Raw genomic sequence first — 16,336 nt, 5'->3', positions numbered from 1 at the left:
ATCTGGCAATGGCAAGAAAGAGGAAAACCAGCAGGAGAGGGATTCTTCCTTCTGGAAAAGGCAGAGCTGGAGGTGGGGAGAGATTTGATCAAACACATTTCCTCACTTCCTGCATTCTTATTTCCCAGGACAACCCCTGTCCCAGCTCTACTCAGCTCTTCCACACCAGCCACTGCTGCTTGGTTCAGGGTGATACCATCATTTATCTTGAAATTGTAATTTGAAATTGAAATTTGAAATCAAATTTATCCTGGATTTTGATTTCCAGGCCTCTGCCCTGCTCAGGGCAGCCCAGAGCAGCTGCCAGGATTGAGGCAGAGCTGCCTTTCCCCACCACCATGATTTTATAGGAAAATACTCTTTTAATCTTAATTTATTCCCTTATCAGACCCAGCTTTGATTCCCAGACACTGTTTTGAGGACACAGAGAGATATTTTTGCTGGAGAATAAAAAAAACTAAGTGGGATAAGCAGGAATTTTCTGGTGTAAAATAGAGTTAACTCAAAACCCTGCAGGATTTCAGTGGTGAGGGACTGCCTCAGCCCATGATCCCCGTTTCTGCTTGGTGGGCTCTGATCTAACAAGATTTTTTCAAGCCCTACCAGAAGGAAACACAAACCCCAAGGCTGAGTGTAGATTTCTTTGCAGAGAAGCAGATGGAGCTCCAGGGACTCTTACAGATAAAAAACACTGGAGAAAGAGGGAGGAATGCACTGAGCAGATTAAAAACTCTATTTTTTTAAAAGAAGTGTGGAATGACACCTGGATTTCCCCATGGACAGCACCACAAGAGGGAGACTAACTCCTGCAGCAGGCCTGGCAGTGCCCTTGGCACAGCTGCTGTCCCCATCCACCCCCAGTTTGGGCTCCAAATCCCTCCCTTCCCACCTTTCCCCGCCTGCTGAGGAGCCCAGTGAGAGTAACAAAATGATTTATTTCATTCCCTCCTGGGGCAAAGCTCAGTTCTGTCCAGAAAAGGTAAAAAACCTCTGGAGCTGGCAGGAGCAGCAGATGCAGGTGCTGTGAGGAGGGAAATCCCAGGAGCTGGGTGAGCTGCACCAGTTCCTTTGGTCAGGGCAGGGCTTGGAGCTTTTGGGGGCTTTCTCCCTCTTTTTCAAATATCCTTGATGACCTCCTCCAGCTCCTCTTTTGTGTACATGTGGAATTTCATGCCAGGCTCCACCGTGGCAAGCTGCAAGAGAAGGAACAAGGGGTTAAATGTGGCTGAGGAGAGCAGGGAGCAGCTGTTCCTTCTCCTGATCTGCCAGGCCAGCAGGATCATTCCAGCTCCATGGTGCCCTAAAATAGCTGCCTGCTGCACAAATAGCTTTGAATTGACTCAGCCTCCTCAAGAGGAGCAGCAGCAGGGAATTTTAGTGGGAACTGCTCCCACTCAATGGGGGAAAAGCCATCAAAAACCTACAGGAGAGAATTCCTGCCTCTGCAAAGGATTCTGCTCCTCCAGGAACCAAGGGGACAAATGTTTCTGTAAGGAAAACAGGGACAGCACAGAGGCAGAGTCAGGAAAAGCCATCAAAACCTCCTAGGAGAGAATTCCTGCCTCTGCAAAGGAGTCTGCTCCTGCAGGGACCAAGGGAACAAATCCTGTGTGGGAGCTGAGGGAACTCAGGGAAACTGAGGCAGGGATCTCTAAGGAAAAGAGGGACAGCACAGAATCAGAGTCAGGAAAAGCCATCAAAACCTCCCAGGAGAGAATTCCTGCCTCTGCAAAGGATTCTGCTCCTCCAGGGACCAAGGGACAAATCCTGGCCTGTCTGGGAGCTCAGGGGGCTTACAAAAACTGGGAAAATGAGGCAGAGAAACTGAGGGAGGGATTTCTAAGGAAAAGAGGGACAGCACAGAGTCAGGAAAAGCCATCAAAACCTCCCAGGTGAGAATTCCTGCCTCTGCAAAGGATTCTGCTCCTCCAGGAACCAAGGGAACAAATCCTGGCCTGTCTGGGAGCTGAGGGGCCTCAGGGAAACTGGGAAAATGAGGCAGAGAAACTGAGGGAGGGATTTCTAAGGAAAAGAGAGTCAGAGTCAGGAAAAGCCATCCAAAACCTCCCAGGTGAGAATTTCTGCCTCTGAAAAAGATTCTGCTCCTCCAGGAACCAAGGGGACAAATCCTGGCTTGTCTGGGAACTGAGGGGACTCAGAAAAACTGGGAAAATGAGGCAGAGAAACTGAGGGAGGGATCTCTAAGGAAAAGAGGGACAGCACAGAGTCAGGAAAAGCCATCAAAACCTCCCAGGTGAGAATTTCTGCCTCTGCAAAGGAGTCTGCTCCTCCAGGAACCATGGGAGAAATCCTGTCTGGGAGCTGAGGGGGCTCAGGGAAACTGAGGCTGAGGTCCCTAAGGACAACAGGGACAGCAAAGAGTCAGAGTCAGGAAAAGCCATCCAAAACCTCCCAGGAGAGAATTCCTGCCTCTGCAAAGGATTCTGCTCTTCCAGGAACCAAGGGGACAAATCCTGGCCTGTCTGGGAGCTGAGGGAGCTCAGAAAAACTGGGAAAATGAGGCAGAGAAACTGAGGGAGGGATTTCTAAGGAAAAGAGAGTCAGAGTCAGGAAAAGCCATAAAAACTCCCAGGAGAGAACTCCTGCCTCTGCAAAGGATTCTGCTCCTCCAGGAACCAAGGGAACAAATCCTGGCCTGTATGGGAGCTGAGGGGCTCAGGGAAACTGAGGCAGAGATCTCTAAGGACAACAGGGACAGCACAGAGCCAGGGCAGACAGAAACATTCAGAGGCAGCACCAGGGATGAGGGATACTTGAATGAGAGGAAGAGCCTGGAGGAGAAACGTGAGCAGAAATATTCACAGCTGGCTCAGGGATGGGAGCCCAAACCAGGGACAGCTGTGCAGTGGAAATGCCAGGGCTCCAGAGAGAGCTGGGATAGCCTGGAATGAGCTGGGATATCCCATAATAGGTTGGGGTGGGGCAGGACAGGGCTGGGATGGGGACAGGATGGTGTGGTGGTGTTTGCAGGGGTCTCAGGACAAGGGAAGAGATGAAAATCCTGACTCCATGTTTCAGAAGGCTATTTTATTATATATATTATATTAAATATTATTTCTATAATAAAATAATAAATATATATTATAATATATAATAAATAATAAATATAATTATAATATTTATTATTTAATACATATATGTTAATATATATTAAATAATATATATTATTTAATATGTATTAATATATATGATAATGTATAAAATATATTAAATAATAAAATTATTATATATGAAATTAATAAATATAATAATATATCATTTCCTTCAAAAGAAAATGATATATTAAAACTATACTAAAGAACAGAAGAAAGGATTTCATCAGAAGGCTTGCAAGGAATGAAAAAGAATGATAATAAAATCTTGTGACTGCTCACAGCCTCGACACAGGTGGCTGTCCTTGGTCATCAGTAAAAACAATTTCACACGCTGGGTAAACAATTCTCTAAATCACATTCCAAAGCAGCAAAACATGGGAGAAAAGATCCCAATGAAAGGATTTTTTATAAAATATGTCTGTGACAGGACAGGGCTGGGGTGGGAGCAGGGACGGGGCTGGGATGGGAGCAGGGACAGGGACAGGGCTGGGATGGGATGGGATCAGGACAGGGATGGGAGCAGGGACAGGGCTGAGATGGGAGCAGGGACAGGGCTGAGATGGGATGGGAGCAGGGACAGGGCTGGGAGCAGGGACAGGGACAGGGCTGGGATGGGAGCAGGGACAGGGCTGGGATGGGAGCAGGGACAGGGCTGGGATGGGAGCAGGGACAGGGATGGGATTGGGAGCAGGGACAGGGATGGGATTGGGAGCAGGGACAGGGACAGGGCTGGGATGGGAGCAGGGACAGGGACAGGGCTGGGATGGGAGCAGGGACAGGGACGGGATGGGAGCAGGGACAGGGACGGGATGGGAGCAGGGACAGGGACAGGGCTGGGATGGGAGCAGGGACAGGGCTGGGATGGGAGCAGGGACAGGGATGGGATGGGAGCAGGGACAGGGCTGGGATGGGAGCAGGGACGGGGCTGGGATGGGAGCAGGGACGGGGCTGGGATGGGAGCAGGGACAGGGACGGGATGGGAGCAGGGACAGGGACGGGATGGGAGCAGGGACAGGGACGGGATGGGAGCAGGGACAGGGACGGGATGGGAGCAGGGACAGGGATGGGATGGGAGCAGGGACAGGGCTGGGATGGGAGCAGGGACAGGGACGGGATGGGAGCAGGGACAGGGACAGGGCTGGGATGGGAGCAGGGACAGGGCTGGGATGGGAGCAGGGACAGGGCTGGGATGGGAGCAGGGACAGGGCTGTTCCCTGGGATGCTCCTGAACTCACAGGCACTGGGCACATGGTTTGACTCTCCAGGATCAAAGTGTATGGATGCACCCAAAACCCTGAAGGAAAGTTCTGGAGCATCCCAGCAGATCCCAGAGCTCTTCCAGGGTGATTTCTCACAACCCCCCCCCTTCACCAGCACAAGGAACCCCTGATCCAGGGCAGGGAGGTGCCATGAGGTGTTTTTCCAGGTGTTTTTCCCCACACTCAGCCTGAGAGCTGCTGCCAGCCCAGTTTCACCCAGACCTCTCAGACAAGGTGGAGACACTTGGAGATGCCACTTTAGGCCCCTCAAATCATGGAGTAGTTTGAAAGGGACCTCAAAGCCCATCCAGTGCCACCCTGCCATGGCAGGGACACCTCCCACTGTCCCAGGTGGCTCCAAGCCCTGTCCAGCCTGGCCTTGAACATTTCCAGGGATCCAGGGGCAGCCCCAGCTGCTCTGGGCACCAAACCAGCCTGGACTGATCCTGGGCCCAACCAGAGCCAGATTTATGCATCAAAACCAGCTCTAAATACACACAAAAAAACCTTTATGAACACTAAAACCAGCAGAGACACCAATTCCTTTGCTTCTCCACACCTGTCCCTCACCTTCCCCCTACCAAAGCTTCACAGGGAAGTCATTAATCTAAAATTGTGAAGTCCTCTCAGGCTCCTGACCTTTGCCACCAATGGATTTAACTCTTCCACAGCCACACTTTCCCTCTTCTCTTTGTTCCTAGATGGAAAATGCCACAGCAGCATGGCCAGAGCCAAGAAATGGGAGAGGCACATACTTCTAGGAAGCAAAGAGCTCTTCAGGTGGCAGATTTTCAGCCAGGGGGTGCCTTGAGTCAATAGAAACCTTTCAATCCTCAGCACATTCCTGCTGTCCTTCCCCCCTGCACCATCCCACCCCACTCCAGGGCTGTGCCAAGCACAGTTAAGCCCTGTTAAACAGGGACATGACATCAGGATACTGTACACATTCCTCTGCCTGCACTGTACCAGGAAAAAATGTATGGCCAAGGGCTGGGAGAGCACCTGGGAAGGAGATCCCAGTCACAAGGCTTGATTTGGGGACAGACTATCCAAGTTTCCATGTGCTGTTGGCCTTCCCCTCCAAAGGAAGTTGAATGCCACCAGGAATGGTCCCCCCACAGCAATATTTAATATAAAAATGGGGTGAATACCTTGGGGCTGTTTAGGAAAAGGTTTCCCAGCACTCAAAGGGAAGGAAGGGGAGGAGAGAGCAGCTCAGGAGCTGGAATGCCACACTTTGGAAAGGTCTGGTGTCTCATAACCCACCCAAAATAGAAGCAAACTCGATAAACCAGCCTGGCTTCTCATCTGCCAGTTACCCCACCCAGTGCAGAGGGTTTGGACCTTTCCCACCCAAAAAGGAGCCTGTGGAGCAGCTCTGGGGGTCTGTGGGTGCTGCCTGCCCCCAGGGCTCCAGGGGCACAGCCATTCCTGGAGGATCCTTGCTGCTCCCACTGTCCAAGGGATTTTTGGCACTGCCCCAGGACTAATATAGCAGCCCAGGAGCTGGGTAATTTTCATTCCTTCTAATATTACAAGCAGCAAGGCAAAAAAGAATGGTTAGATGCAGGGGAAGCAGTCTGGGTGGTATTTGGGTTCTGCTGACTGCAGAAGGTCAGAGAATCCCTTCTGCTCATCCTGGATCTGCCACTGTCATATTTCCTGAAAAATCCTCTTGGCCCAGGATTTCTTCTCCTGGGAAGCTGAGAAGCCTCAGAGAGAAATGAAAACAATAATTATCTGATTGCTTCTCCTGTGTTTGCTGCTTTGGAATGTGATCTGGAGATCATTTACCAACTGATTATTGTTTGATTGATTTCATGTGAATTGTTTTTAATTAATGACCAATCACCATCAACTGTGTCAGACTCTGAGGAGTCAGGAGCTTTCATTATCATTCTTGCTAAACCTTCAGTCTGTGTCCTTTTCACTATTCTTTAGTATAGTTTTAGTATAGCATTCTTTAATATAATATAATGATATTTATAATCATAAAGTCATTTGTAACCATAAAATAATCAATTAGCCTTCTAAGAACATGGAGTCAGACTCCTCTCATCCTGGGGACCCTGCAAATACCACATGGATCAGCCATGAAAACAGACCAGGCTCTGCACCTCTGGAAGGGAAAAGCTTCAACTTTTCCAAAATGCCCCACAGGATGTGATGAAAAGGGCAGGAACACCTGCAGGACTTGGCTCAGGAAGCCCTTGGAGCTGCTCCATTCCATGCTCCAGGGGCAATCCTGACTGCAGGAGGACTCACCTCAATGTTGGTGGCATTTAGCTTCTCCTCCATGACCTGTTTCAGGATGACCAGGGAAGATTTGATGGCTTCCTTTAACGTCATGGACTGCAAAACAAATGGCTCATGGATGACAAGCTGCAGGCTCAGCACTGGCCCCTCTCCCTCCCCTCTCCCAAATCCCTTGAGCCAGGCAGCCAAAGGAGCAGCTTAGCAAGGGATCTGCAGCATCCCTGGGAGACTGGAGCAGGCAGGGCAGGGATATCCACAGAGACAGTCAAATCCTGCCTTTCTGAGACTTCAAAATGCTTCATTCGGGCACATAAATCTGGTTAATTTAAAAATGGTTCATTTGGGACAGGAGGGGCTGTTTCTCTTCACCAATTCCCTCCCAAAAAGCCAGATTCCCCCTAGGCAGAAACCTCCATGCTGCATTTAATCTGATAAATCCCAGGCATCCCTAGAGCCAGAGGGATGTGCAGCACAGCTGTTTCACTAACTCTGCACTTGAAAAAGGGTTGGCAATCCAGGGAATCCAGAATTTGGGTAATTTGGAGAGTTCTAGTGAACAAATGAGTCTTCCAAGCCACCATCACTAATTGTGCTTTTCATCAGGGTTTGGTTTCTTACCACCCAAAATGGGCAACCCCCTCCTCATGGGGGAAAAAATTTCTATTTAATATCAAACATGAATAGAACTTCCAGCACAGAAGCTGCTCCTTTCTCTGAAGGTGCTGCTGTGAGCTCAGGATGCTTCCAGCTGTACCCACACAGAGCCTGATGCTGACAGCAGCACCCAGAGCTCAGTTTTTATTAATAGAGAACTTCCTGACATGGCCTTAATTATCTCACAGGTAGAGAGCAGCTGCTGGGAGCAGCTCTCAGTTGTAGAGATCCTCAGCACCTACTCACAGGATCCTCTGCCCAGGAGTGATCCTGCCCTGAGCAGCTCAGGCCCCTCCTCTCCAGCCCAATCCTAAATCCTCACTGGGGAGGGAATGTGGGGATCCTGGGAAGTGGTGAGGTACCCCAGAGCCACAGAGGTGACCCCCAAGCCCAAATGCAGCCCTTACCTTGTGGTAAACCTCCTGCAGGGAGCTCTGGGCTCCCTCGGAGGCGGAGCCGATGGCTCTGGCATCGCACTGCACGAACGTCCCCGAGGGATCCATGTGGAACCTGTGGGGACAGGGGGTGACAGCCTGCACCCCATCCCACCCCAGGGCACCCCAAGGACTCTCCCACCGACCCCCAGAGCTCCCTGCACAGCTGGAGCTAGAATTCAGCCCCAAGAGCTCCTGGGCTGGCAGCTTACACACTCTAACACTGCCCTCTTTCCTCAGAGAACCGTTTCCCTTTGGATTTCCCATCTTATCCTAAGTTTTTTTTAATAAATTCAGTAAGTTTTTTTCCCTGCTGGAAGGCAGACCTGACTGGTCTGGCTCTGTTAAGCCTTTCCCACTTCCAGTGGGGCCATTTGAAGCGCTGAGTTCAGGTTACAGCTGCTCCAACACCTCCCCAAGGAATGTCACATGGATTATGTTACTGGTGGCTCTGCCGGTCCTTTAGGGAAAGGTACAAATACACTCAAGATGAGGAGAGCTTTAGCACTTCCCTCCTCCCCAGGAAATCACATTTTTAATTAAAAAAGGCAAGGGTTTGGGGCAGATATGATGATTTTCCATGCCAAACAAGCAGGTGGGGCTCTGGAAAAGTGTTTAACAGGATTAACAAACATATCAGGGACATAATGAGATAAACCCCAAGGGGTTGGCTTAAGGAAAACCCCAGAATCGAGTCCTTAAAACAGCCTGGGAATTGTGCAGTGGAGGTTTGGTCTTTTCCCTGGATTAAGAGAGCAGAACTCACAGCTGGGGTCCCTTCTCATCCACCCCTCCGAAGAGCAGAGCGACACCGAACGGGCGGGACTGCAGGACAGAGCAGGGAATGGGTCAGGCAGGGGGGACAGGGGGGTTCCCCAATCCCCCCAATCCCCCCAGTCCCACCATGGCTCCTGGGTCAGCATCTTCCTCCCCAAACTGCAGGGCCAGGTTAGACACAGCCTGTGTCACACTCTCCACTGTCATGGTCTCGTTGTAGGTGAACCAGTGATTCTGCAGGAAAATCCAAATAAAAATTCCCATTAGCCCCATGTGCCCAAAATATGGGAATTTTATATCCATGTGTCCCCCCCCTGCATGGCTGAGGTGGGGGACACAAGGATAACTTCCCTGTGGAACCCAGGGCACAGCCAGTTAACCCATGGAAGCATCAGGGAGAGTGGGATGTACAAAACTCCACAGAAAATTGGATACCAAGGCTTGGGATGCCAACAGGGAAATGCAAGGCTGAAGGGATTTATCCCAATATCTGCTGTGCAAGGAATGTGTTACAGCTCTCCAGAGGGTGGAAAAGTGCTGATATGCAGGAGAAAATCCCAGGAAAATCCTTTGCAGCAGAACAGATTTGTACCTGGGACTTCCAAGCACCTGAGGCATCCAGGAAATTTAAGGGGATAAAAAGAAAACCAATATATCCAATATTTTACCAGAACACTCAGACAGCCCCTACACTCCCAACAAGCCTCCAGCTTCCCACCAGCTTCTTTGATGGAATGATTTTCCCTTTCCCAAGACTTTCAAGGAGTTCCTGGGATTTGTGCTGCTAATTTAAGAAGAGAGATGCCAGATCTTACCTGAGTCTCCACTCTGGCCTTGTCAATTAAAGTCTTTGCATCAGCTATTAGGCCACTCATGGCACACCCTGCAAGGAAAAGGGCAACCAGGAGTCATTCCTGAGTTATTCCATCCATTATTTGGGAGGTGTTTTCTCCCACAATGCCCAAAAACACCAAGGGCTACAGGGAGGAGCTGGTCCCTGAGTGAGAAGGTGGGGAAGGGATTTGTCCCCCTGTGCTGGGCACTGCTGAGGCCACACCTGGGAACAGTTCTGGGTTTCTCACAAGAAGGACAATGAGGAGCTGGAGCATGTCCAGAGAAGGGAACAGAGCTGGGGAAGGGGCTGCAGCACCAGGAATGGCTGAGGGTGCTGGAAAGGGGCTCAGCCTGGAGAAAAGGAGGCTCAGGGGGGACCTTGTGGCTCTGCACAACTCCTGACAGGAGGGGACAGCTGGGGGGGGGTCAGGCTCTGCTCCCAGGACAAGATGGAACAGCCCCAAGCTGCACCAGGGCAGGTTCAGGTCAGATATTCCATTATTTTTTCCATGGAAAGCATGGTCAGGCCCTGGCACAGGCTGCCCTGTGAACACTGCTGGAGTCCCCATCCCTGGAAGGGTTCAAAAAGTGAGGATGTGGCACTTTGGGACATGGATCAGTGGTGGCCTTGGGATGGTTGGACTCCTCCAGATCTTAGAGTGCTTTTCCAGCCTCCAGGACTCCATGGGATTGAACCAGATTTGCTTCAGAACAACCTGGGAAGGGCCCTGGCTGCCCCACAGGCAGCAGAGGCTGCAGGAATCCCAGCACAGATCCCACTCTGGGAGGAGGGGATTGCTTCACAAGCTCCTGGGAGGAGGAAATTGGACTCTTGCCCATGGAGCAAGCAACACAGGAATTTTGGAGGTTTCCTGCCCTTCAGGGTGACATATTTGGTCATGAGCCCATTGTGGGCTGCTCAGGGCATGGGTGGCATCAGTGATCCTGGAGAAACTGGCCCCAGCCAGGCCCACCACAATTCCCTGCCCTCCCAGAGCTACATTTGGGATGAACTTTCACAAGGGAGGTTACTGAGGCAGGGGGTTGGAGCTTCAGCTGCCTCTTTCTGCTTCCTGGAGCTCCCTCCTGCTGCCCTGGAGCCTGCAAAACCAGTGACCAGGAGCTGGTGTGCACTGGGAGGGATGAGCCTTCCTGGCAGGGAGGGCTCATCCCAACACACAACTCCCCAGATTGCCAGGGGATGGACTCTTCTCATAAATAATTCACAATTTTAGGGGTGATCTGATGCAGAGGAATGCATCCCTCCTCCATACCAATGTGGGAGTCGATCTCCACAATCTTCTCAATGCTGCTGGGCTCCATCAGGGGGGATGTGATCCTCTTCTCCACAGCCAGGCAAACTCCCTCTGAGGTCTGGATCCCAATGGCTGTGGAGCCAAGCTGCAAAACACCACCACAGGCTCCAGCTCACACACAGCTCACTGCTAATTCTGACTTATTTGCAGGTGTTTTGGTTTGGATTCAATTGCGTCACCCACACACAAACCCACTCTGGCTTGGCATGGTGGATTTTAAAGCTTATGGGGAGGGTGAAATCCATGGGATTCCCATGAGAAGCCAGTGGGTCCCAGAAGGTCCCCCCTGAGCCTCCTTTTCTCCAGGCTGAGCCCCTTCCCCAGCTGTAAATCCTTCAAGCAACAGCAGTTTGTGGAGCCTGCTGAGTGTAAAAGGCCCTGGGAATTCTCCTCTGCCAGAGGGAAAAGAGAATTTTAAACTCTTTTAAACCTTTAAGGGTGAGAGAATTTCCCACATCAGTACAAATCCCTCTGCAGCTCTGGCTTGGGCACGTGGCTTTCCATAAGCTCCTGTTCTCCCCAGAATCCCAGGCAGCAATTCCACCCCAGGACTGCAGGACACCTCAGTGTCACCAGGGCCACAAGCACAGGGACAGATCCCAGGGGCTCCTGGCAGTCCTTGTCTGGATCCTGCTGTGATCCCACCTTGATCCCATCAGGCCCTGCCTGGATCCCAGTGGGCTTCAACTGCACCAACTTTCACCTTGATCCCACAAATCCCTGCCTTGATCCCAACAGCCCCTACTTTGATCCCACCTTGGGCACACCAACAGCTGCCTGGATCCCACTTTCATCCCACCAGCCCTGCCTTGATCCCCCCATGATCCTACCAATGCTTTTCTGGATCCCACCAGCCCTTACTCCCATTTTATTTAATCCCACCAACCTCCACACTGGTCCTGCCTTAACCCCACCTTAATCCCACCAACTCCTAAACTCAATCCAGCCTTGATCTCATCAACAATTACCTTCATCCCACATTGATCCCACCATGATCCTACCAATGCTCTTTGGATCTTACCAGCCCCTAATCAGGATTTTACCAACCCCTAATCTGCATCCCACCAGCCTTTACCTCAATCCTATTTAATCCCACCAACCCCCACAGTGGACGTACCTTAACCCCACCAACTCCTAAATGTGACCCAGCCTTGATCCCACCAACAATTACCTTCATCCCACCTTGATCCCCCCATGATCCTACCAATGCTTTTTGGATCTTACCAGCCTCTAATCTGGATCCCACCAGCCCTTACCTCAATCATATTTAATCCCATCAAACACCACAGTGGTCCTGCCTTAACCCCAACAGCTCCTAAACTTGATCCCATTAACAATTACCTGCACCTCCACCTCCCACCAGCCTTGATCCCACTAACAATTACCTCCATCCCACCTTGATCCTACCAATGCTTTTTGGATCTTACCAACCCCCAATCTGGATCCTATTTAATCCCACCAAATCCCACACTGATCCTATCTTGACCCCACCAACTCCTAAACTCAGCCCAGTCCTAATCCCACTAACAATTACCTTCATCCCACCAGCCCTGCCTTGATCCCACCATGATCCTACCAATGTTTTTCTGGATATTACCAGCCCCTAATCTGGATCCCACCAGCCCTTACCTCAGTCCTGTTCAATCCCACCAACTCCTACACTGGTCCTACCCTAACCCCACCTTGATCCCACCAACAATTACCTTCATCCCACCTTGATCCTACCAATGCCTTTTGGGTCTTACCAGCCCCTAATCTGGATCCTATTTAATCCCACCAACCCCCACACTGGTCCTATCTTAACCCCACCAACTCCTAAAGTCAACTCAGCCTTGATTTTACCAACAATTACCTTCATCCCACCAGCCCTGCCTGGATCCCACCATGATCCTACCAATGCTTTTTGGATCTTACCAGCCCCTAATCAGGATTTTACCAACCCCCTAATCTGGATTTTACCAACCCCTAATCTGGATCCCACCAGCCTTTACCTCAATCCTATTTAATCCCACCAACCTCCACACTGGTCCTACCTTCACCCCACCAGCTCCTAAACTCAATCCAGTCCTGATCCCACCAACAATTATGTTGATCCCACCTTGATCCTACCAATGCTTTTTGGATCTTACCAGCCTCCAATCTGGATTTTACCAGCTCTTAATCTGGATCCTATTTAATCCCACCAACCTCCACACTGGTCCTACTTTAACCCCACCCTGATCTCACCAACTCTTAAACTCAACCCAGCCTTGATCCCACCAACAATTACCTTCATCCCACCATGATCCTTTTTGGATTTTACCAGCCCCTAATCTGGATCCCACCAGCCCTTACCTCAATCCTATTTAATCCCACCAAACACCACACTAGTCCAACCTTGATCCCACCAACTCCTAAACTCAATCCAGCCTTGATCCCATTAACAATTACCTTCATCCCACCTTGATCCCACCATGATCCTACCAATACTTTTGGGATCTTACCAACCCCTAATCTGGATTTTACCAGCCCCTAATCTGGATCCTATTTAATCCCAGCCCCTAATCTGGATCCTATTTAATCCCACATTGGTCCCACCCTGATCCCACCAAGTCCTGACCTCAACCCAGCCTTGATCCCACCAACAATCACCTCCACCCCACCTTGATCCCAGTAGCCCTGCCTGGATCCCAGCCTGCTCCCAGCACTCCCAGCTCTCACACCAGGGAATTTCCTGGCAGAACTGTCTCAGCTGCACAGTGGAATGCTCCCTCCCAACATCCACTTCAAGACATGGGGTTTAATTTTAACCCCAAAATTCCCTGGAAAGCTGCACCGACAGCCACAGGAATGGCAGGAGATCTGTTTTTATTAATCAAACCAGCATGGTCACCAACATCCCCCTGGGAGCTTTAATTCCCAAGTCCTTGATACTTGTATAACTTTTTTCTGTTACATTATTACTTTATTCCTCGTTTTAGTGCTCCAAGGAGCTAAAGGAACACAGGGAAGATGAAGTCAGGACCCTTCTCCCCAGTTCAAACACCTCAGAATTTTTTCCCCTCATCACTTGACCTGTTCAAACACCTCAGAGTTTTCTCCCCTCATCACTAGACCTGTTTCTTCCAAATTTAAGCTTATTGCAAATCAACGCCCACATTCTATCAATGTTAACAGACAGGAATATTTATCAATTAAGGACATTTATCAATTAAGGATGTTTAATCCCCAAAGGCCATTTGGCCCTGCAAAGGTGGATTTGCTCCTAACAACCTCCAGCTTTATATCTAAATCCACCCAAGAAGTGATTTAGGTTTGATTTGTGGATAAACAGCTTTGGATTGCATTTTTTGGGGATAAATCACTTGGTAGGACAGGGGAGGGAACATTCCACTGCATTTTGGGGAAAATCAATGGGTTTTGGTCCTTCCTGACCCCTAAAAGAGCAGAGCTGTGGGATGTTTGGCTGGAGGAAACAGACACAGCCTAGATTAGTCCTTGTGGGTTCTTTGTTTCCTTTTTTTTTTTAATTTTTATTGGGGTTGGGATTGAAGGTACTTGAGATGATAGTTTGTGTTCAGATTTAGGTATTCATTGTTTCTTATCAATGTTACAGAGTCACAGCTGTGAGTTTTTTAGCTGTTCATTAGTAAGGTACAAAATGGTTAACTATCTCTCGTCATAAGGTCTTTTAAAGTTAAACTATCTAATTAAAAATTTTACTTAAATTAATTTCTCTTTTAACTTAATAATTGATTTATTGAAGCCTGCAGTGTGGACTTTTCTGTTTAATTATAAAATACCACTCAAATCTATGAAGAAGAAGGTAAAGAAGAACAATTTGTTTCTACTCTAAAGCTTCTATTTTGCTTCATATTTATTATTATATTTTAAAACCCCAAACTTTAAGTTTTCTATTCTGTGATATTACACACTTTTAATTAACTACACCCTCGTAATTAATTGTTATTAATCAATTTTGGAAGCCTTCTTTACAGCCTCAGGTTAAATGCAATGTTCTCTTGTGGATCTGTGCCTTTCAGCAGAGAAAATTTAAAATTCTCAGCATCCAAGGTTCCAACAAGTCCTGAGCAATTCCTGCATGGGGTTGGAAGGAGTCCAGATTTGGAAAGGAGATTTTGAGGGAAATCTTTGAAGGAAACTCTGAAAGAAACTTTTTAAAAAGTACCTTTATGGCCTCGATGGCATATTCCACCTGGAAGAGCCTCCCCTCTGGAGAGAAGGTGTTCACACCCCTGCAAGGAGAACACACAGTGAGAAGGGCAGGAAACCAAGGCCTTGCTCAAGGGTGAGGCCACCTGGGCACAGGTGGGGCAGGGGACAGCAGGGCCATGTCCCCTCAGCACAGGACAGCCACAGGGCGGGACCCAGGGTGGTCATGGACTCAAGGAGAGCCAGCAGGTCAAGGCACAGGTGAGAAGCAGCTGGGGTGTCCTGGAACACTTTGGAATGCAAAGGGAGCACCAGGAGCCAGACCAGGTCCCGTTTGACCATGGGATCCTGGAATCCTTAAGACTGGAAAAGTCCTTGGAGAGTAGAAAAGTCCTTTGAGATCATGGAGCCCAACCTTCCCCCAGCCCTGCCAAGGCCACCGCTCACCCCTGTCCCCAGGTGCCACCTCCACGTGGTTTCTGAGCCCTTCCAGTGATGAGGACTCCACCGCTGCCTCAGGCAGTCTGTGTGAGGGCTGGACAGCCCTTTCCATGAAAAAATTCCCGACATCCCAAGGAAACGCCCCTGGCCCAGCCTGAGGCCGTTCCCTCTCCTCCTGTCCCTGTTCCCTGGGAGCAGATCCCGACTCTCCCGGCCGTCCCCTCCGGTCAGGGAGTTGTGCAGAGTCACAAGGTCTCCCCTGAGCCTCCTCTTCTCCAGGCTGAGCCCCTTCCCAGCTCCCTCAGCCGCTCCCGGTGCTCTGTTCCCTTCCCAGCCCCGCCGCTCCCCTGGGCACGCTCCTTACCCCAGGTACCCCATCCCCGCACACCACGAGCTCCCCTCGCCCTCGCTCCGTCCCATCCTGGCAGCCCCGGTCCCGCGGCAGGGCTGCGGGCTCCCGGCAGCTCCCGGTGCCATCCCAGCACGGGAGGCGCCGGTGGGGGCGGCCCGGACCGCTCGGGCCCAGGCCCGTGACTCAGCCGCGGCGTGGGTGGCACTCACCGGTCGTACTCGGAGCGCGTGAGGAACATGGCGGCGGCGGGGCCGGGCGGTGCCGGCGGATCCCGAGGACTCTGGAGGGGCCGGGGGGGCTTAAGGGGTCCTGGGGCACCGGGAGCGCCGCGGCCTCACCGGGGGCTGCAACGCCGCTTCCGGCCCCGAGCGGCACTTCCGCCCGCGCCGCCCACCCATTGGACAGCGGCGCTGCGCTTCGACCAATAGAAGCGCGGGGAGGGCGGGACCAGCGCAGAGGGGAGGGGCGGGGCCGGGGTTGGGGGAGACGGGAGATGGGCGGGGCCACGCGATGGGGCGGGACAAACGCGCGATGGGCGGGGTCGTAGCATCGGGGGCGCGGCCATACCGCTAGGACGCTGGTGGGGGCGTGGTCTGACTTGTGGGGGCGGGGCGATGCCCCGAGGGGCGCGGCTGCCGTGCCAGGGGCGGGGCCAGAGCAGCAGGGGGAGGGGCCTGCGGCGGGCACGGCGCGGTGCCGGGAGGGGTTCCCGGGAATGGGGAACCGGGAATGGGGAACCGGGAAA

At 51.1% G+C, this 16,336-nt stretch overlaps 1 protein-coding gene across 1 annotated transcript; it reads right to left on the bottom strand.

Annotated features, from left to right (window-relative positions):
- Positions 1–915: 915 nt before the first annotated feature.
- On the bottom strand, positions 916–15,982 carry PSMA5 (proteasome 20S subunit alpha 5). Its single transcript, XM_054648617.2, has 9 exons — positions 15,801–15,982; positions 14,815–14,881; positions 10,605–10,731; positions 9,312–9,379; positions 8,623–8,730; positions 8,486–8,544; positions 7,693–7,795; positions 6,641–6,727; positions 916–1,193 (listed from the first exon to the last, which is right to left on the bottom strand). Exons 1-9 carry the CDS (start codon positions 15,827–15,829, stop codon positions 1,116–1,118), a joined length of 726 nt encoding a protein of 241 aa, XP_054504592.1. The 5' UTR covers positions 15,830–15,982; the 3' UTR covers positions 916–1,115.
- Positions 15,983–16,336: the final 354 nt, after the last annotated feature.

Source organism: Agelaius phoeniceus, chromosome 25, assembly GCF_051311805.1.
Source record: "Agelaius phoeniceus isolate bAgePho1 chromosome 25, bAgePho1.hap1, whole genome shotgun sequence".
Classification (NCBI taxonomy): domain Eukaryota; kingdom Metazoa; phylum Chordata; class Aves; order Passeriformes; family Icteridae; genus Agelaius; species Agelaius phoeniceus.
The sequence above is the reverse complement of the archived record's forward strand: the minus strand, read 5'-3'. Positions and strand labels throughout refer to the sequence as shown.